At 36.3% G+C, this 21,904-nt stretch overlaps 1 protein-coding gene across 1 annotated transcript in view; it reads left to right on the top strand.

Annotated features, from left to right (window-relative positions):
- The first annotated feature begins 801 nt into the window (after positions 1 to 801).
- LOC150093036 (dnaJ homolog subfamily C member 5-like) overlaps positions 802 to 21,904 on the top strand; it is a 101,442-nt gene continuing 80,339 nt past the window's right edge. The window contains exons 1-2 of the mRNA XM_090413452.1: positions 802 to 958; positions 19,974 to 20,055. Coding sequence (XP_090269578.1) covers positions 933 to 958; positions 19,974 to 20,055 — 108 coding nt within the window. The 5' untranslated portion in view covers positions 802 to 932. The remainder of the gene's footprint in view (positions 959 to 19,973; positions 20,056 to 21,904) is intronic.

Here is a 21,904-nt window from a genome sequence, read left to right as displayed (position 1 = left end):
AGCGAGTAGGCAAGGCAGTTTTAGCCCTATCTAAATTTTGGAGAGTGAGTGGGCAGTTCAATCTCCACTGGTACACAATCAGAGATTGCTGGCCCAAGGCTATCATTAATTAAGCGGCACGCAGTGAAGAGGCAGCTCAACAAGTGTCGCCATCTCGTGGTCCCTGACCCTAACACAATATATTTAATGTCTGAAATAATGTGGGTTCTATGGTCGATTTTCTTGAGTTTAAGGGACGAAAAACCTAAGTTTCCGGGAGAAAAAACCCGCTTGCCCGTGCCAAAGATTGACTCGGGAAACGAGTCGAAAAAGCTTAGAAATATTTCTTCTAGTCGCCGACTAGATACGAAACATCAAGTCTTCCTTCATGCGGTTAAGTGCTGTGGTGTGCAAACGCCACATTCAGTAAGCTACACAGGCTCTGTGTAGCCCCGTGGAAATCATGTTTCTAAACTTCATAGTTTTGACTTATTTGGCTAAAAAAAAAAAAAGATATCTTAAATGTCTTTTTTATAATTTTTATTCTTCTATCATTTTTTTTTTCGTTTTTATCCTTTTTATCGTTCATATTAGATGCCTTTTAGACTCATTTGCTTAGTAATCATTTCTTTCAGTTTTCTAGGAATGAGCATTCACCTGTTCGGTGTGAATTTATCGCTGTATCGTTCAAATGACGTCATATACCGTGAGCGTGTTTGGATGCTATCAAAGCTGTCTGCAGATGGTTTCATATTTTTGATGATAGCACGAATGTTATTTATTTGTTTGGTATGACTAGTAGTTTCGAATAAATTATATAACTACTAATCAGACTACTTTTTTCTCCTAATTTGTACTGATTTCTTTTCCCGCTTTCTTTGTTTTTACTTCTTATTTTTTGGGTATTGATATTTAACTGGGCAATTTCTGTGACAGTACACTGACTACAGGCCATGGCGACCGCAACTCGAAAGCTGTCGTAAGTTTTTTTTTTTTTTCTTTACATCTTATAGTATTCCAAGTTGTGAAACGAGACAAAAAGAAAGTTAAGAATAGGGACTTTGTATAGCGATTCATTTGACTAACGAGAGCGAGATTGTTAAAGAGGAGCGTGATTATTCTGTTTCGATGAAGTCAGTCGTGTATCGATTTGGTTAGGATACACTATTACCCAAATATAAGACTAGTTAATTAATATAAATGAATTTAGGATATTTCACATTAGTCATAACTTATAATGTTTAGGACAATTAAAAAGCTTTATAACCTCAGATTAGATTCTAAATCATATTACTTGCTCTCCAGTGATACTTTGGCATGGATTTAGGAATCTTTTCCCATAATTGGTAGTCTAGTAGAACGGTTGTCTTTAAAGTGAACTATCTGTATAATACATTTGTGAAGCGAGTGCAGAATCTGTTAGAAATTAGTGCTGAAAGATGTTGACTAAAGAAAACTCGATTCTGTAAATTACAATGCTGAGAGCTGTTGACTAAAGAAACTCGATTCTGTAAATTACAGTGCTGAAAGATGTTGACTATAGAAACCCGATTCTGTAAATTACAGTGCTGAGAGATGTTGACTAAAGAAACTCGATTCTGTAAATTAAAGTGCTGAAAGCAATATAAACTGTCTTGTAATCTCCAGCATTAGTATTAAACAATAAATTACTGGACTGCCGAAAACTTAAAAACATTTTGCTAACTTGTCACATAAAACTTCAGCAATTGTCACATACTGATAACATCTTGTAAAATTTTATTATTCGTGATAACTGAGAAGCATAACTAGCCTATGTTCAGAAACAGATCTTGATAATATTATGGAAAAGTACAAAAAATTCTGTTTCTTCTTTTGAGAAAAGAACATGCTGTACAACATCAGTGAGTTGCTGAATCTTTGCATAATCTATATTGTTCACTCTTACTGCACTTTAAATGATTTTAATGTGTATATGTTTGTGGGAGGGGGGTTAAACGAATCAAGAGTGTGGAAAATTATTCAGAAAATTAGTGTGCTTTACATTATTGAGTGTTAATTTTTTTTTTTTTTACTGTTTCATTTTATATCAATATTTAAGAAACTGATAAATCATTTCATTAACTTTTATGCTTAAAATAGCATATTCTCATAAGTACTCACAGAGCACACAAGTACTGTCTAAATGGGTACTAGCAGTGATAATTCCTGTTGATGCCGTTACACTGCAAGATTAACAAAACTTCCTGATTATATTTCTTTGCATATTAGTAATGAAGTAATTGTCACATCTTAACTAGTTACATATATTTTTTTTGAAAATGTTTTTGAAATATTGACATTATAAGATTAAATTATTCTTAGAAGATATCCCAGTTTCCTAATCCCAAATCTTATAGTGCTGTCATTTCTCTTTATCACTAACAGAGAGTTCTGATTTTTCTTTGCAAACAGAATATGCTATACAGCATCACTAAGTTGCTCGTTACATCTTTGCATAATCTGTATTGTTCACTTTAAATGTTTATGATGTGTGGGAGGGGGATGGGATGAGAATGCGATGACAGGGGGCCATCCCTGGAATTTACGAAAGGAAGCTGAGAGCAATAGAGTGAGGAGTGGTTTCCTTGCATGGAGGGTGGTTGAACCGTGGAATGCATTGCTTGATAGAGTGGTGAGAGCAAGAACGGTCAATGAGTTCAAGGAGTAGTATGATAGACTCTTTGTTTCCTAGGAAGGACCTCCTGAATAATAATAATAATAGCATGGGAGTTTTGCTCCCATCCTATTATTATTCAAAAACTATTCTCCACACAAGTTGATTCAAAACTATATTTCAAAAACTATTCTCCACACAATATTTTGTATTATATTCTCACTGCAGAGCAGATCATCATGTTTATCTCATCCTTGTTAATTTGGTTCCAGTAAAACCTATCATTATTGTATATCTTCCATTAAAAAAAAAATGAAAATAAGCATTGGGCTCATTCTTTTATTGATAATGGACAACTCTACAAGGGTGTGCTGAAAAGTGTGATAATCACCATGAAGGAATTGAGGTAGAACCATGTAACTTGCACATTATTCTACATATTCTCATAAAGTGTTATATGTTATTACAATGCTACTGCTGTGTAATTTGCAATCTTCTGAGAAAAAAGTCTTTCTCTTGTTGCACAAACTAGTCCTCAGCTGCAGATTTGACTTCATCTGTGGTAAATTTTGTTCCTCTCAAGTGTTTCTTTAAATTTGCGAAGAGAAAATAGTCAAATGGGACTAGTTTGACAAATAGGGTGGTGAGGCAGACATTGAAATTTCAAGTTATGTATTGTTTGTTGGTTTCATGAGCAGTGTGAGCAGGTGCATTATCCTGTAAAAGCAACATTCTCTTGCTCAGTTTCCCACAGCATTTTATCTTCAGTACCTCCTTCAGAGCTGTTGAATAAACTGCTGCTGTAACATTTTCACCTTTTTTGAGGTACTTGATAAGAATTACACCATCCATATCCCAAAAGACAATGGCAAGAACCTTCCCTGCTGACTTTTGGATTAGGAACTTCTTTGGCTGGAGAACCTTTGTGTCTCCACTGCATTGACTGTTATTTGGTTTCTGGGCCATAGTAATGAAACCATGTTCCATCAACAGTCATAATATGAGTCTAAAAATTGCACCTGATTTCTCAAAATGACCCAAAATCCCTTGAGGTGACAGCACATGTTGTCTCTTTTAGTCGGCATTCAAACATACACTTTGCTGATAGCCTCTGCATGTCCAGATGTTGGTGGATAATGATCCCAACTCATTCCTTGGATATCTCCAGTCTTTGCAATGTTTTTGGCTGGTATTCGTCTATCATCAAAGATCATGGCATGCGCTGCATTAATGTTTTCAGGTGTGATCACTGTGGAAGGTCTTCCTGACCTGGGGGCATCTGTTGTTTCAGGATGCCCAGTTTTAATGCTAGGCAAAGTCCCCTATGGTTTCTCACAAAGTTTGGTTAATCTTAGTTGTGGAATTTTCTTGCAGCACAAAAAACTTGATGATTTCCCCCACCCACCCATGTGTCTTTGAATTTCTTCAAAACCTCTGACAAGTCTTCTTATACATCCTTAAAGAAAAGGAACAAATTATTCAATTTGATGAAATATGGGGGTTAAAAGGTTTTAAGATATGTTCTTTCTTGTGGTTATATCAGTTGCTTTAATATAATTTTTGTTCTAGGTGTTTATCAGTACTTTTCATCCCTCCTCCATATTATTGCAGGCAGTGATTTGTAAAATAACTATTTCAGAATTCTCTATTTTCATTCATTGGAATCACACATTCAAGGATTAATATTGTGTTCTGTATTTAATCTGGTATTTATTTATTTTTACAAATAAAAATAATTACATATTTCTTACATAATGATACCTGCTTTGCTGTATGGCTCAGCAGATAGCATCTTTACTATCAGCGAGCTCACCTTAGTCTGGACATTTGAAATTCTTTATAGGTAGTAAAGGATTTTTCTCACTTGGCATAACACCATAACTACCTGCCTGTTGGAGATTGAAAGTAACATATTTATGCTCAAAACAAGAGTTCTTTGTTCTTATTTGTTCTTGGTTTTTCCAAACTAATCATGCTGTAGATTTTCTATCCTTTTATGGGTAATATTTTCATTAAAAAAATGTAACATGTCTTAAATATTTATTGAACATACCATAAATTGGTATGTTTTTGAAATTGTAATATACCATTTGACAGGCTTTCTACAGAAATGGTAATAAATCTTTTTTTTTTGAAGGGGGGGGAGCAGGAGAAGGCATTTGACATGTACATACAATGATTTCTCAATTTTACAACCTTCAAATAACCCAAACCTTAGTTAAGCACATTGCAGGGATTATGTCGACTGATGTTAGAAGTTAGTCAATACCTGTCGTCACTCAGTATTACAATATTGTAATACTGAGTGACGAGAGGGGGGGGGGGGCGGACATTTGTTTTGAAATTCTAAAGAATTTCAAAGCAAATGTCCATATACTTCTGATGTTTGGAACTTGATGGTTTATGAATATAAAAGTGGAAATTCATAAAAATCCTAATTTTTATGACCAGTGGCAAATAAACGTATGATTTAGATAAGTTTTGCTCATCTTTTTTTCAGCATCTATTTGATGCTGTTACACTGCAAGGTTAACAAAGCTTTCTGATCCAATTTTATTTAACATAAAAGGATATTTCTGTTTTCAAATTGTCATTACTTTTTATTTCTTTGTTTATGATCTCATTACAACAGAGACAGTTATAGTGACTTTCCTCATTCAGATATATCTGAGAAGTAACTTGCTAAAGCTCCAGCAGTATTGCTTTTCTATTGGACATTCATTGTAGGTGTAGCAAACCTTCTATAACCTTCAGCAAAACTATTCTTCTGGTTCCTATTAGTTCACTATATAAAGTTGTGTGTGCGTGTGTAAAGATATGAAACGTAGACCAGATATAGTTATAAAAACCTTTATATAAATAAGAAAATATAGACTAGATTATTATTATTATTATTACATAACACCTCCAGGGAGTCCAAGGACACATCGAGGAAGGGCACCTGCTCTACAGCTCTGTCTCCACCACTCCACTAACCGCAACTACCTTCATCATCTACACCAGCACCCTCTACTGTCGACCACTACTATTTTTACAGACAATCACAAACAGCCATGCCCATGACAGGATTCGAACCCGCAGCCTTTTGGCTGGAGAGCAGATATGCTAACCACTTGGCCAACCAGGCTGGCATACAATAGATGCGATAATAAAAACCCTTTCTTTTAATTAATTTATACTTTCATATAATTTCTTAAGTAAACCAGATTACTTGCTCACCTTCAACTCACAAAGTTTATAAAATTCTGACTTTTTTCATTTGTATTTTGTTATCCCTAGAAACCTAAAATAAAGGAGGGAGTATGGAAATTTCAGTATGAGTCCAGTGAATGAATTCAACCTAACCCTTTCATTCCTCTATTTAAATTCTTTTCCTGAAGATGCACTTTCACTCCCACTGGTAATCAGTTCCACTTGCTCTCCATTTTTTATGACATTCCTACTCGTGAAAGTTGCAACTGTATAAAGGTTAGATAATCCAGAACCCTTTTCTATCAATCAAAGTTGGCACTTTGAAGTATCTCAGGATACCAGCAAGGAAGATGATGTTACACAAGGTCACAAAAAAATTATCTTCCATCTGAGGATAAATTCACAAACATCCTTGCCATTGTGGGATTTGAATCCACACCAGTTAGTGGCAACTAACTACTTGGTACAAAATTCAACTATATTTAAAATTTCAGTGGACCAATAGTATCTTGGCTGTGCACCTATAGAACTTCTTCACATATCTTTATCTCCACCTGAATTCAGGTGAATATCTGAGCACAGTAGTCTGTATATAGTATCAGTCTTTTGGAAAGAAAGAACAGGAATTGCTTTCTATTCCCTACAAGTTACAGTTCGAGTGACAGCTAAGTTGGATAAATGAAATGGCTACATGATAATTCTGCTGGATTTTGCAAAGACATTTGGCCAAATATTACATGGAACTCTTACACAACTTGGGATAGATATGACACTAGTTTTGTGGTTAAGAAGATGGTTGCTAGACATATATCAGAAAGTGTATATGGAAGAGCAGAATCCAGGCAAAAGCTGGTGACTAGTGGTGTGCTGCAAGGTTCAGTGCTTGGACCACTACTGTTTAATTTTTACATAAATAATATAGGAAATAACCTGAAAGGAAATATTCAGGTGTTTGCTGAGGATGCAAAATTAGACGAAGCAAAAAGGTGCAGAGAGCTTGCAGGATGATTTAAATAGGCTCTCAGTATGGGTAAATGATAATTGATATCAGTTTAATATGGAGAAATGTCAAGTTATGCATCGGTATACAAAGATTACAAGCTGTGTACCACATTGATGGAACTGCACTCCAGGAAATAGATGAAGCTAGGAATTTAGGGGTGGTGATAGAGTTAACGTTTACAATACATTTGAAGAGGACAGATTGCTAAGATTGCTGAAGTAGCTCATAAGATTACTTGGCTATTGAAGAACACTAACAAGTAGAGATAAGGAGGTTGTTATTCCTCTTTATCAAGTCTCACATGTGGCCTCAATATGTCCACATCTGAATTACTGTGCTCATGTCTGGTCTGCTAGGTATCTTGGGGATGAGGAAGTTGTGAAGAGGATTTAGAGGTGAGCAACCAAGATGACGATTGGTCTGTGGAATGTTCACTATGAGATAGATTGAGGGTGTATGCACTGCAGAAGTTAGTTGATTGGTGAAAAATAGGGGTATGAAAGAAACATTTAAGTTAAAAGGTTTTATAGGATGGATGGAGGAGAAATGTTTGAGCACTTGGCTAAAGGGGCAGAATGATAGGTCATCCCTGGAAGTAAGTAAAAGTATGGCTAGTAGGGGCATGAGGACTAAATTTTTTGCTTGGAGAGTTGTGAATGAATGAAATGGGTGGACAGAGTAAGTTTGTTAGTGCTTTATCCATTAATGAGTTCAAGAAGTATAATAGATTGTGTGGATAGTTTGGGTCTCATGCGATGAGGCTTTGGACTCCATGGGGTTGCCCATACAATAATTTAGGGTTCTTTTCAACATTGCAATTCTTGCTCTTTTTGAAGTTTTCTCGAATAATGATTATGAAAAACAGGAATGAAAAATAATTTAATTACTAAATTAAATATTTACACAATGTTTCAACAGCTCAAGATAGCATTGTTTAGGCACTTGAGGCACAAAAGCTATTGCTGGATTCTCAGTTCGAATCACAAAGATATTTCTTGGAAGTTCAATTTCTCTTGTGATACTCATGATTCTATCAGAACTCTGATAATTACAACAGAACTGATGGTGTGGTTCTAAACAAATTTTAGAATTGCCTTATCTTTCTGTCAGCAGTAACTATGGAAGATCAGAACAAGGAGTGCAACTTTCGTCTCCATCTTCGAGCCTTTGATTCTCTTTGTTCTTGTGGGTCATCTCATTTTCTGTTTTTGTTGAGTGTCTTTCAGGTGCCTGGGCAATGCTAGCTTTAGCTGATGAAATAGTGTAATTATTTTTTATAAAATATTTTATAATCATTCATATTGCACATGGTCATTCCAAGTTGCCTATAGAGGGAGTAGACTCTTCTCCATTATCGTCTTCTCTCTCTGTTAGTTTATGTAAGCATTTAATATAAACTGTAGCAGATGGGAATGGAAAATAAACTGCTGACATAGATAAGAGGATAATTTATTAATGTCAATAATAATATGGAGGGACACTGTCAGAAATTGAGAGATCACACAGAAATCTGTCTTGGTATACCATTGCTGTTCAGTTTGTTGATTAATGATATTAAGAAAGTCTTTAAAATGAGTATCTACTTGCTGATGAAGCAAATCTGGGTAATAAGGAGCATTTTCAACCTGGGATTCCTGTAAAAAGATTTGTGTAAACCAATGCTATGGACAGACAATAATGGATTTGAGTCCAGTGTTGTTGAATGCAAAATTCTGCATTTTTGATTGAAGAAATTCTGTTGTACTACATTCAAGGGATTTTGTTCCAAGAAACTAATAAGGCTCTAGGAATCTTGGTGTAATGTCGGAGGAGACAATCAAGTTTTCAAAGATGAACAGAATGGTAAAAATAACAGTTAAGGTATTACTTTAGAAGATCTTATAACAAACCACATCTGGACTGCAATGTTCACATCTGGTCTGTTTCAAGGAGATGGAAGTAATCAAAGATACAGATGGAAGTAATCAAAGATGTATTGGCACTTTGGAATGTGAGGTGTGATGCCATATTAGGGGAATGCGAACTACAAACTGGGATAATAGGTAGAGATGATATAATAGCAATAAGCTGGTAAGAGTTCGATAAGATGCTGAATGAAAATGGTAGAAGCAGAACGATGTTAGCAGGGAGTAAGGGCTAGCTTTGTTAAGGTATTTATGTTAAGGAGGACATTGTAAGGTATTTAAGAAGAGATAATAAGTGGTATATGAGCTGACTATAGGTCTCTCTCTCTGAGGCCTTGGATTCCCTGGAGATTCTCATAATAATAATAATAAAAATCATTTAGCGTTCTATTCAATGTCTTCACAAAGTCCGTGAATATCATGGCATAGCCATTTTCCTTATTCAAACGATTGTCCCTTTATCATATAATGAAAGGAAAAGTGAGTGGAAAGAGTATGAAAGAATGAAAAGGAGAATATTGTATAGAGATCTTGATGAGATTGTAACAAATGCTTATTTTCCAACTGCAGAGATCAAGGATGCCAGTGAAGCTACTATTATATGCAGAGAGAAAGTAAGAGAGCTGATTGCTATTGTAGGTAGAATGGCTTGAAAGGTTGATAAGTATGAAGAAAAGATATAAAAGTTTGTTGGAAGAAGTTAAAGTGAGCAGTTGTGAGAAAGTGACTGTACAGTCTTGTCCTGCTAGGAGGTTGCTAAACATATGGAAATCTCATTTAAAAAATATATGTAGAACTACAGAGCCAGTGATTATGTGACAAACTTAGGAGGTAGCAGAGAAATATTGCCATAGTAAGAAGCTACAAGGGTAAATGGTCAGGTGGAGTGGTTGAGCAAAGCAAATTAGATTATGTATCCAAGATCCAAACGATAACAAAGTGGGGGTTAAAACTATGAATAACATTATACAGCAAGTAAATGGAAAAAAGAAAATGTTATGAAATGAATATAAAGAAAGGTGAGCACGTCCATGATCATACAAAGCACGGACAGGAAAGGTGACTACCATGGTAAGGAAGGCAAAATGAGAGTATGAGAGGAAATCAGCTAAATGATCCAAAAAAAATCCTAAAAAAAAGATTTGTTGCTATGTAATGAGATATGTGATTATGAAAGGATAACCTTATTCAGTGCTGATGGTAGGAAAGTGATGGAAGCAGAAGAAATAGTTGAGTTACTACTAAGTGATCACTTTGCAAGGGTGTATCATCTAGTTGGAGATATTACAATTGCTTATTATTGCGGGACACTTCCATGGAGTCCAAGGACTCATCATGGGAGAGCACTCCATTTTGCTGCATACATCCCACCATCATGTGACAGATAGATGAGAAAATTTAGGTATATGAACTGGAAATGCTCAGTATATTGAGAAATGTCATAGCAGTAGGTTTGGATAGCATAACGGCCCATGTGTTACAAGAATGTGTAAGAGAACTAGCATGCTTTTGACCAAACTATTTGTCTGAACTTTGAAAAGCTTCCTAGGTAGTAGAAAGAGGACGATAGTTCAATTACATAAAAGAGTCTTCAAGACAGAAGTAGCAAATTGCAGACTGATTATTATCTCAGGAGTCTTAGTTAAGGTATTGCAAAATTGGTTAAAGACAGAATTCAGGAATTCTTGGGTAGTATGCCTTTGTGAAGGGCATGTCCTGCCTTAATAATTTACTCACCTTTGATTTATTATTATTCAGGCCTCCATGGAGTCAAGAGACTCATCATGGGTGGTCCTTCCTAGAAAACACAGTCTGTCATACCATTCCTTGAACTAATTGACTGTTCTTGCTCTCGCTACTCTATTAGGCAATGCATTCCACAGTTCCACCACCCTCCATGCAAAGAAACCACTCCTCACCCTCTTGCTCACAGCTTCCTTTCATTCTTTCTAGGGATGGCCCCTTGTCATCACTCCTTCCTGCTGCTCCACCAAGTGAAAGAACTCCTCAGTGTCCACCCTGTAACTGCCTCAACTGTTTAAAAATCTTGATTATATCACCTCTCCGTCTTCTATTCACCAAATATCTGCAGTCTACATTCCCTCACCAATCCTCATAATTAACATTGTACAGTCCTGAAACCATCTTTGTTATTTGCCTCTGCACCCTTTCCAGAGTTAATTTATCCAATTCAAATCCTGTGGACCAAATTTGAGAACATTATTCTAAGTGTGGTCTGATCAGGGTCTTATACAACGGAATGATAACTCTTCTATCTCTGCAGGTCAGCATCCTTCTCTGTATTGCAGCAATCCTCTGGGTTACCTTCACCACCTTTGCAATATGTCCCCCCTGAATTTCGGTTTTCTATCGATCATCACCTCAGATCTCTTGTTTTCCCTACTTCCTCCAGTACAGCTCCTACAATTGAGTATGCAGTCGCCCATCGTTGTAACCCAAACTTCAAGGACTTTACATTTTGCTGCATTAAACCGACTTCCCATTCATTTGCCCATCTATCTATTTTATTTCAAATCCTCTTGGAGGGTTACCACATCTGCACTATTACTAATAACCTTTCCCAGCTTCACATCATCTGCAAACAACTGAATATCCCCTTGCAATCCATTGACAATATCATTAATATAAAGGTTAAACAATACAATGCCCAGTAGTGAGCCCTGTGAAATCCCACTTGTAACCTTCTGCTTCCTTGATATTGCTCCACCATACACAACTCTATCAGACAGCCAATTCTGAATCCAGTTGACTAACCTGATATCTAAATTCATGTGCTCTAACTTAAATATCAGCTTATCATATGGCACCCTGTCAAATTCCTTTGCAAAAAAACAAATAAATGGCAGTGTATGCCTTTTCCTCAACTGCTCTTGTCACTGCTCCCACCCTCTGTACTCCTTGTTTTGTAGCAACCTCCACTAAATATCTTGTCTTGTCCACCTCTACCTCACACGATATGCTTTCAAAACCATTAGTGTCACTGCCTTCCAAAGCATCCAATTTCTTAGAGAACATAAGTCATCGCTTATTATAAGCAGTACTCCAACACCACATTTTCCCCACCTGTCCTGCTGAAAAATGCTGTACCCTACTACTTCTATTCCTGTTGTTATATAATTTTCCATCAACCACGTCTCAGTGATCCCAATAATGTTTGGCCAGGCTAATGCTATCAGAGCCACCAATTCGTCTCCTTTATTCCGGATATTGCTGGTATTAGTATAAAGCATAAAAATGTCACTGCTTCTATACTTATCATTATCCCCTCCAGACCCCACTGGGCTCAGTGTTGCTGATGACTGAGTTGGATTAGCTATATCATGATATTGCTGGACTTTGAGAAAAGGCATTTGACAGAATTCCATATGGAAAACTATTACATAATTTCGAGCAAATGTAAATGAACATGAAGCTAGTGGCATGGAAAGTTATGGCTGGCAGAGAAGGAAACCTGAGAGTCGTATATCATCATCTCATCTCATCCTCTTGATAACGGGCTGAGTCCACTAAGAAGAAATTTTCTCCATACTTCCAAGTACTTCTTGGTCTGCCTCTAGGTCTTTTTCTTCTTATATATTCATTCAGAGCTAAATATGGGAGTCTATGAGAGGGGCCATTCCTGAATATGACCAAACCATCTCAGTTGATGCTTAATGATTATGTCTGTTATATTATCTGGGAAGTTTAAATCTCTTCTGACTTGATCATTAGTCTTGTGTTGCATCTAGTGGGTGTTATTAATTTTTCTAGGCATTTCATTTCAAATGCTTGAAGTTTCTTGATTGGTTGTTGAGTTAATCTCCAGGCTTCTGAAGGATAAGTAGCTGTTGGGATGATAATTGTTTTATATAATTTTAATTTCAAACTCTGTACTGGAGGAAGTAGGGAAGACAAGAGATCTGGAGTGATGATCGATAGAAAACTGAAATTCAGGGGGGGGGCATATTGCAAAGGTAGTGAAGGTAACCCAGAGGATTGCTGCAATACTGAGAAGGATACTGACCTGCAGAGATAGAATTGGAAATTAAAACTGTCTATTATATTATTTGGGAAGTTTAAATCTCTTCTGACTTGATCATTAGTCTTGTGTTGCATCTAGTGGGTGTTATTAATTTTTCTGAGGCATTTCATTTCAAATGCTTGAAGTTTCTTGATTGGTTGTTGAGTTAATCTCCAGGCTTCTGAAGGATAAGTAGCTGTTGGGATGATAATTGTTTTATATAATTTTAATTTCCAACTCTTTTTTGAGATTTTTTAAATTTCCATATTTTGTTTAGTTTATTCATGTTGGTCCAACCTAGGTTTAGCCTGTGTTTTACTGTTTCCATATTGTTGAGGTTACTAGATATAAGACTGCCAAGATAAACATATTAACTTGTTCCAGCAGGTTATATGGTTGAGTCGTATATGGTGTAATAGTATCTAGGAGAACAAAGGTGATTAGTAGAGTTCTTTAGGACTGTACTAGAGCCACTGCTGTTTAACACTACTGAATGATTTGAAGAGAGTCTCCAGTTTGATGATACAAAACTGGGCAGAGCAACAGTGATGTGTGGAGGTCCTGCAGGAGGATTTAAATAAATTGGCAGTGTGGCCAAAGGATAATGGCTGTCATTTTAATGTGGTAGTGTGTAAGGTTGTGTACTCTGGGATGAAAAGTTTACTTACTTTGTATAAACTGGACTACAGGAAATTGACAAGGCTAGGAATTTGGGATTGGTGGAATAGTAGACTAGGAGTTGAAGTGCAGAGAGCATATTGCAGATGCGGGCAGAATAACTCAAAGGATTACTATATTGTTGAAAAACACATTAAAAACTAGAGATGGGAGCTTATTATTCCTATTTATATGGCTATGATATGGCTGCATCTTGAGTACTCTGCAGAGATTTGGTTACCTGGGTTTCTTGAGGCTGAGAAGGTGGTAGAGAAGACCCAGATGAGGGGAAATGACAAAAACTTACAAAATTTACAAAATGGGTTTTTTGGGATTGATACAAAAGAAATGTTTCAATACATGACAAATAGTGAAATAACAAGGGGTTACCTGCAGAAGTTTTATAAGAGTGTGGTTAGTAAGGGGTATGAGGACTAGATTTTTTGCTTTTTTTTGGGGAGGGGGGTAATGAATGATTGGAATGGATTGTTAGAGGTGGCTGTAACAGTGAATGAATACTGTATGAATAATTAGTGTCAGTCTTATCATTCATGTTGATATCCAATTCCACTGCCATATTTGCATTAATCTCTTTATACCTTTAATACCTAGCTTACTTACTTTTTTCCCTCTACTAGTTCTTTCGGAACATCCTGAATCATAATCACTCAAAGATTCCACAATCTCTTCTGCATGAATTGCTTTCCTCCCATCCAGTGTTCCCTCTAATTCTTTTACGGTAGCACCAGCCTGCTACTGCTCTTCATGGAAAATTTTTTTTTGACCTAATAAAGGTTTTTCATAATATGTAGAAAACAAATCACTAAATGTACTGGCAGCTGTTTGGCGATGGTTTGGTATTCATGGGAGCATTTCAGTTACTGTGCAGCTGTACATCTGCAAAGTTTAGAGGGAATGTTGCTTCCCTCTGTCTTCATGCTATTTTCCCATAATCTGTTTTTCTTTTGGCTTGTCCATCTTATCAAAAATTGTCACTCTTTTGATGCATTTTGTGTTCACTACTTTTCGCACTTAAATTCTATCCATGCATTTTTTTTTTTTTTTTTTGGTAGCTCTTGTTATTTTATCATCCACATTGAGCTCCTATATGATTTATTCTCCAGCTCTAGAGGTACAGCCCAATGTTGCATCCTTTATACATCCCTTAACTTTCCACATTGTTCTTATTCATTAGAAGACCTTATACACTGTCAAATCCTATTGCATTATTAACATCAAGGTTATTTAATTCCTCATATACTTCCTGCTCATTCACCATCAGCCCTTCTTTCATACTCCAGCTTCTACTGATTATATCTTCATGAGGATGAAATGCTCTGATAAACTGATCATTGAATGCTTCAACTATATCCTCTGCGTTGGTTACCAGTCTATCAGTGTCATCAACTAGCATCATCCTCTCATAGTCATTTTTCCTTTTACTTGGCACATATCGAAAGACCTCATTAGGATTTTTCTTATCTTAACCCGATATCAATCTCAGAATGCTTTGCATTATGAGATTGAATATCAAAGCAGAAGGCAGACAGCAGCCTCTATATACAGGCAGCATAAGTGCCTCCGTAGCACAATTGGAAGAATGACGGTACATTGCACCCTTCGATTGGAATAGGCCTAAGTTCGATTCTCATCGCGACGGGAGGAATCTTTATCTGGACAATTTCAATTGAAGGTGAGTTAGCCGATCTCATACGGAGGTAGCAAGGTTTTTTCTCCCAGAAACTCGGGTTTTTCATCCCGCATACAGACAAATCGGCCCTTCAGAACACACGCAATTTACAGACAAAAAATACTAGTTGTGGTAGTGGTGGAGGTGGGTGGTAGATGGAGATGATTCGTAGTAGAGGTTCAGTTTAGTAGTTGAGACAGTTGTAGGTGTCCTCCCGCGATGAGTCTTCGGACTCCTTGGAGGTGTCACGAATAATAATAATAATATTCATGATGATACTTTGCTTGAAACTTTGTGCATGCTTAGGTATAGGATTAAAACAAGAATATAATTTGCCTATTATAATCTCTCATATTGATGTTTAGTAGAGATAACGTACATCTAGAGATAACTACTGAATTTACTAAGATGTTTACAAAGTTTGCACCTGAAAGTATCTTCAGGACTGGAGTAAAGTGGTACACACCTTGGTATCTCTACTTGGGCCTGGCTCCCACTGAAGAGACCTCAATAAAGGTCGAAACTAGTCTGGATAGTGGCCCTTCCTTTAATGCATAACATTATACATATCTGCAAGGAGATGTGTTTTGCATTATGAGAGATACTGAGATAGGAGTGTTGGTAGCTTGCTCCACCTTTGCAAGGATTTGCCCGGTGTTGTACCACTTTACCCCAGTCCCGAAGATACTTTCAGGCGCAAACTTGTTTGCACACACTTGGATAAAGGATTAAACTTGGATAAAGGATTAACACTTGGATAAAGGATTAAATGATTAGACTAAATTTATTATAGTCTGACCAAGTGAAAAATAAACTTTCAATACCAAACGACCAAGCTCCCGTTTAATAATAATAAATAATTAATAATAATTATATATTATTATTAATATATAATAATATATTCTCTATACACATCATCTATCATGCTTGTTCTTGAATTAATTCATACTGCTTCCACACACAACATCCAGTGGCAATCTGTTCTAATCATTCTCATTCTCAGCTTCAAGGATACCCTCTTGTCCTTTTCCAATCCTCTATAAAATGAAAAATTCTGTCAATTGAAATCATGTATGACCCTTTCAGAAGGTTGTCTCATTCATATCACCTCCACTTTCTCCTGTTTGCTAGTGTCTGTAGCCTACAAATTCTTAATCTGTCTTTATAGTCAGTATTCCACAATCCTGATATTTTCAACACTCCTTTGTACTCTTTCCACTGTATCAGAATCACAATGGAGACCAGACCTGCACACAATAGTTCAAGTGAGATCTTATCAAGGCCATGTAAAGAAGCAAAATGGCATTCTTATCTTGACATATCAAAATTCATTTCAGCATTACAGTTATCTTTTGAGATTGTATGTGCAATCTTTGCTATATGGTCACTGAACTTCAACTTCCTATCTATTAACACTCCAAGATCCCTAGCCTGATCAGTTTCTGCTAGCATAATCCAACCAGTATAATATGACATCGGATATCCATAGTGACTTTACATTTATTGACATTGAACTTGTATCCATTTTCCCATGCCCACAATTCCAGCCTATTGAAATCATTCTGCAAGTACCTCATATCAGCTGCATTCCTGATTACCCTACCTATCTTTGCATCATCAGCAAATAGATGTATGTCTCCTGTCAAATCCTTCCAAATATCGTTAATGTACAGATCGAATAACAGTGGACCAAGGACTGATCCTTGTGGTATATTATACCACTGGTTATTTTCAGTCTTGCAGACTCTCATCCCCTCCCCCCCCTTGGATTAACCAAGCTATCAACTGACTGTCCAACCCCATCTTGCTCAGTTTCAGTGGTAGTTTGTTATGTGGCGCTCTATCAAATGACAAACTCCTATTGAAACTGAGAAAGATGGGAGTTGTTCCTGTTGTCGTTCTTGTTAAACAACCAAATCATGCACTAGCAGCTCCTTTGCACATTTCCCTAATATATGTGGTGATATTCCATCTGGTCACATAGCCTTATTAACATCTGACTTACTTAAAATTCTAAACCTTTCGCATTCCTGAACTGTCAATTTTTTATTCTCTTTCCTGTTGTTATTCAGCATTACTCCCAGCTGCCAGTATGAAATATACTAATAAAATATTCATTAAACATTTTCACTATATTTTCTGCAGATTTGTGTTACATCTCCAACTAAAGCAAGTTTTCCATATTCATGCTATCTATAGCCACATTACTGTAGAATTATGGTTTTGCTTTGCTGTTTCAGCCAGGCTCTATTCATCATTTACTTTCTCCTTCCTCACTACACTTCTAGCCTGTTTCTTATCCTTTTCATGCTGCCAAGAGTATTCATTATGTCTCCTCCGTAGCTGTCTCTTTTTCCAAAGCTCCTGTATAATCCCATGATTTTCACCTCTATGTTATTTATCCTCTTAACCTTAGAAATATCTGACATTGCTATAAATAACTGATTTTTGGATCAGTTTCTCCCTCTTTCAATTTATCCAGCATGGCAGGTCACAGTCTGTTTCTTTAATTTATCATAGTCTCCTGCTCTGGTCCATGAAACTTGCACTTGCCTATTCATTTCCCACTTCAAAACCACATGATCATCACTTCCACTCCACACACCCAATTGATGAGATAGTGGTGACATCTTCTGTTATCCCTGTATGAGACAATATTATTAAATTCAACATTCATGTCCAACTTGTGTTGCTTTAACTACATGCTTTGCAAGGTTGTTTTCTAAGTAGTTTTAGGAATTCTATCTAATTACATTTTTACATCCTACTTCCATTCACTGCTTGTATAGTTATTCATATATTGTTATCACCTTCCTGTTACTCATCATTATCTGCCTGAACATTATCACATAGCAATATCCCACTAGATATCTAAAATTCATGCTTACCTCAACCTTGCTGCATGCTACTGCTCTCTTCAAGTTCCACAATGATGGGATGAAATTCTTGTAAGATAATCAGTAATACCCCATACCTCTTTAATCCTTTCTCTTTATGAAAAATGCTGTAGCTATCATATTCTAATCCAGTGAGTACATCATCCTCTTTAACTATGTCTCCCTGACATTGATTTATGGACCAATTAATTTTATCAAGGCCTCAAACTCTTCTCCTTTATTCCTAATATTACTTGCATTGATTTATAAGCAAAGAGCTTGTTCTTGTCCCATTTTCTTCCCCATTCTTCATTCCATCATTTGATAGGAACTTTGGCTTCATTGGTCTCACTGAGGCTATCCCTAAACGCTTATCTTGCATTCCCTCATTTATCTCACGCTGCACATACTACTTCTCCCTCTCACATACACATATGTGCACATTTTCCTTATTATGTATGTGATTCTAAGTAATTATCTCATTTTATGAAAGATACTCTGTGTCATCTTATTTAATATCCTATTTATTGTATTGTTTTGACTACTTATAAACCTCAGAATTATTATGAGCAGACTTTGCTAAAAAAAAAAAAAAAAGAGTTCCACAGCTTTTCTTATATCTGACACTTCACATTATTTGTAATTAAGCATGAAAATCAGAATCATGAGCAGCATGATATTTCTCATTATTCATTCCTTAACTCAATTTTGGTCAGTGATGTAATTCCCAGCATTTTCATATCAGTCTCTTCTCCTACCTTGAGAAATATACAGCCTTTTCCTGTGTATAATAAATTTAGTTTAATCCTTTATCCAAGTTTGAGCAAACAAAGTTTGCCCCTGAAAGTATCTTCAGGACTGGGGTAAGGTGGTACAACACCGGGCAACTCGTTGCAAAGGTGGAGCAAGCTAACATCACTCCTATCTCAGTATCTCCCATAATGCAAAACACATCTCCTTGCGGATATGTATAATGTTATGCATTAAGGGAAGGGCCACTCTAACCAAGTGAATTCTAACCAAGTGAAAAATAAACTTTCAACATCTTTCTCTAAATCCAGAGTAATTTAATAAAAAAAGGTGGCACACTGTTTGGCAACTCCTATAGGTAGAGATGACCTTGCTAATGCTTCTGTCTGGTATCTCCACTTGGGCCTGGCTCCCACTGATGAGACCCCGATAGGGGTTGGAACTGGTGGGGGGCTGGCCTTGAGAGGCTCTGCTTGGGGATAGGTTTTTGCCTGTCTCTGAGTAGGGCCACTGCTGAGATTATGGCTCTGGCTGGTGGTGGGGTGAGCCTGCCACTGGGTAGAGCCAACTCTGAGAAGTTCTTCTCGGTGACGGGTGAGCCTGTCACTGAGTGGAACAATGCCGAGTTGGATGGTCTTTCGGCCACTATGGAGTGGTCTAGGGATCGTCCTAATTTTTAGAGAGGTCTTTACTTAAATACACCTCAATAAAGGTCAAAACTAGTCTGGGTAGTGGCCCTTCCTTTAATGCATAACATTATACATATATGCAAGGAGATGTTTTGCATTATGGGAGATACTGAGACAGGAGTGATGTTAGCTTGCTCCGCCTTTGCAACGAGTTGCCCGGTGTTGTACCACCTTACCCCAGTCCTGAAGATACTTTCAGGCACAAACTTTGTTTGCTCACACTTGGATAAAGGATTAAACTAAATTTATTATAGTCTAACCAAGTGAAAAATAAACTTTCAACTTTTCCTGTGTAGTCATCCTTTCCATTCATTTACTTTCGTGGAGCTGTCTAAAATAGTAGAATGGCCTTACCTTATTCAGACTTACAATATTTTGGAATAAAATTGAGAAATGTTTGATTTTGCCTTTATGATTTAAGCCTAAGTTATTTGTTTTGACTTGAAGAGTTATTCTAAACTCTTCTATAGTTTAGTAGTTTAGAAGAGTTTTCACAAACCTTTATGCACCATGAATCTGCTTACCATTTGTTCTCTACTAATTAGCTTTTCATTTTATATATATACACATATAACAGAACTTCTGGTGATACTCTCTATCAAGTCTTAGGATTGCCTAAAACTGCTACATCAGATGATATTAAGAAAACTTATAGGAAGGTATGTTTTACTTACTGTTGTATAAATTATCATATGAATTTACATGTTAGATACTCATAAATGGTTATCTATTGATATACATGTAAGTTTGCATAATGCTTACTTCCCAATTTAAAAAAAAAATATATATATATATATATTGGTGTACATATTTACTCAGTAGACGATGTTATGAAAAAATTAGTTTGGATGACTACTACTGAGAATAAAAAGAATAAAGTTTAATGCTGAGATACTACTAGTTTCGTTGAACAAAATTCAACTTCTTCAGGTATTGAAGATAAAGAATTATGTAAAATAACAGAGACATAATAAAATTACATCAACAGAACTAATATAAAAGACCAAAGTACGGTTTAAAACAGGAATGCATACTGGAATTCCAATTAAAGTTGGCTACATTCGAGAGTTGTCATGAGAGCGCCAGTATTGGACAGTGGCAATGTCTGCGTCAGAAAGATTGTAGCTAAGGCTGTTGTTTATATGGGATGGATCAAGGGCTATTTCTTTAGATTCGACTATCTTCCTTTCGAGCTCATCATAACACCTATGAATATTAGAAGTTTGCGGCCAGTCTACCAAGGCCAGTGCTCTCTCAGGCTACGTTCTCTTCTCTATTAACTCAGATGAAGGCCTTCAACACCTCATAGACTGGCGGCAAACTTCTAATATTCATAGGTGTTATGATGAGCTTGAAAGGAAGATAGTCGAATCTAAAGAAATATCCCTTGATTCATCCCATATAAACTATCTTTCTGATGCACACATTGCTACTGTCCAATACTGGAACTCTCGTGACAACTCTTGCATTTAGCCAACTTTAATTGGAATTCCAGCACGCATTCCTGTTTTAAACTGTACTTTAGTCTTTTATATTAGTTCTGTTGATGTAATTTTATTATGTCTCTGTTATTTTACATAATTCTTTGTCTTTGATACCTGAAGAAGTTGAATTTTGTTCAACAAAACTAGTAATATCTCAGCATTAAACTTTATTCTTTTTATTCTTGGTATTATAGTCATTCAAACTAATTTTTTCATATATATATATATATATATATATATATATATATCAGGGGCAAATTCTCCATGCTTGTTGCGCAAGCTCATTAATCGAGAAAGAAACATGCATTTATAAGCATTCCATTTAGGCTTTTATTTTTGTAGACAGAAGACGTCTTAAGCTTGCGCGGCAATAATTGAGCTTTGCATTGTGTATCGAAGGCTGATGCCTGCTCATCTAGTCAAAGCTACCTAGGCTTGCTCAGTTGTAGGAGCTTCCAGGTCCTTGCAGCAGTACTGTGATTTCATGCATGTGCATAGCCATTTCACATCGTCTTACTCTGTTGCTTAAACACAAGCCATACGCAGTCAACGTAGCTCTAGCCAGTGAGCTTCAGCCAGCCTTTACAAGTGTGCATGTTGCTTGGGAAAATTAAATCAACCAACCTTTTATGATGATGTTATTAACCAGTTCATAAAGAAGAACCGCAGGGTAGAATTTGTATTCAAGTAGCTAAATTGAAAAAGATAGAATATCATTTGTAAAATAAATGTTATATTTGTATATTTAAATGTACATAAATTTCTAAATATATAGTTTTAAATGGTTAGTAATTCATTATTCTGCTAATCAGACTTCAATCACACCTCTCACTTCCTGAATGATAACAAGAGCAAGCTTGAATTTCAAGACCAGCATTTGCCCCTGATATATATATGTGTGTGTGTATATGTGTATATATATATATATATAATGTACCAAATTGACATAATAGGTGTGACTGAAACAAGAAAACAAAAACTGGTGAGATCTTCTAAATGACAAATAGAACAAAATGTTTTATTC

This window comes from Typopeltis vanoorti, chromosome 24, assembly GCF_054136105.1.
Source record: "Typopeltis vanoorti isolate ZY-2024b chromosome 24, IOZ_Tvanoo_1.0, whole genome shotgun sequence".
NCBI lineage: Eukaryota > Metazoa > Arthropoda > Arachnida > Uropygi > Thelyphonidae > Typopeltis > Typopeltis vanoorti.
Note: the sequence above shows the minus strand (reverse complement) of the source record. Positions and strands in the feature narration are given on the sequence as shown.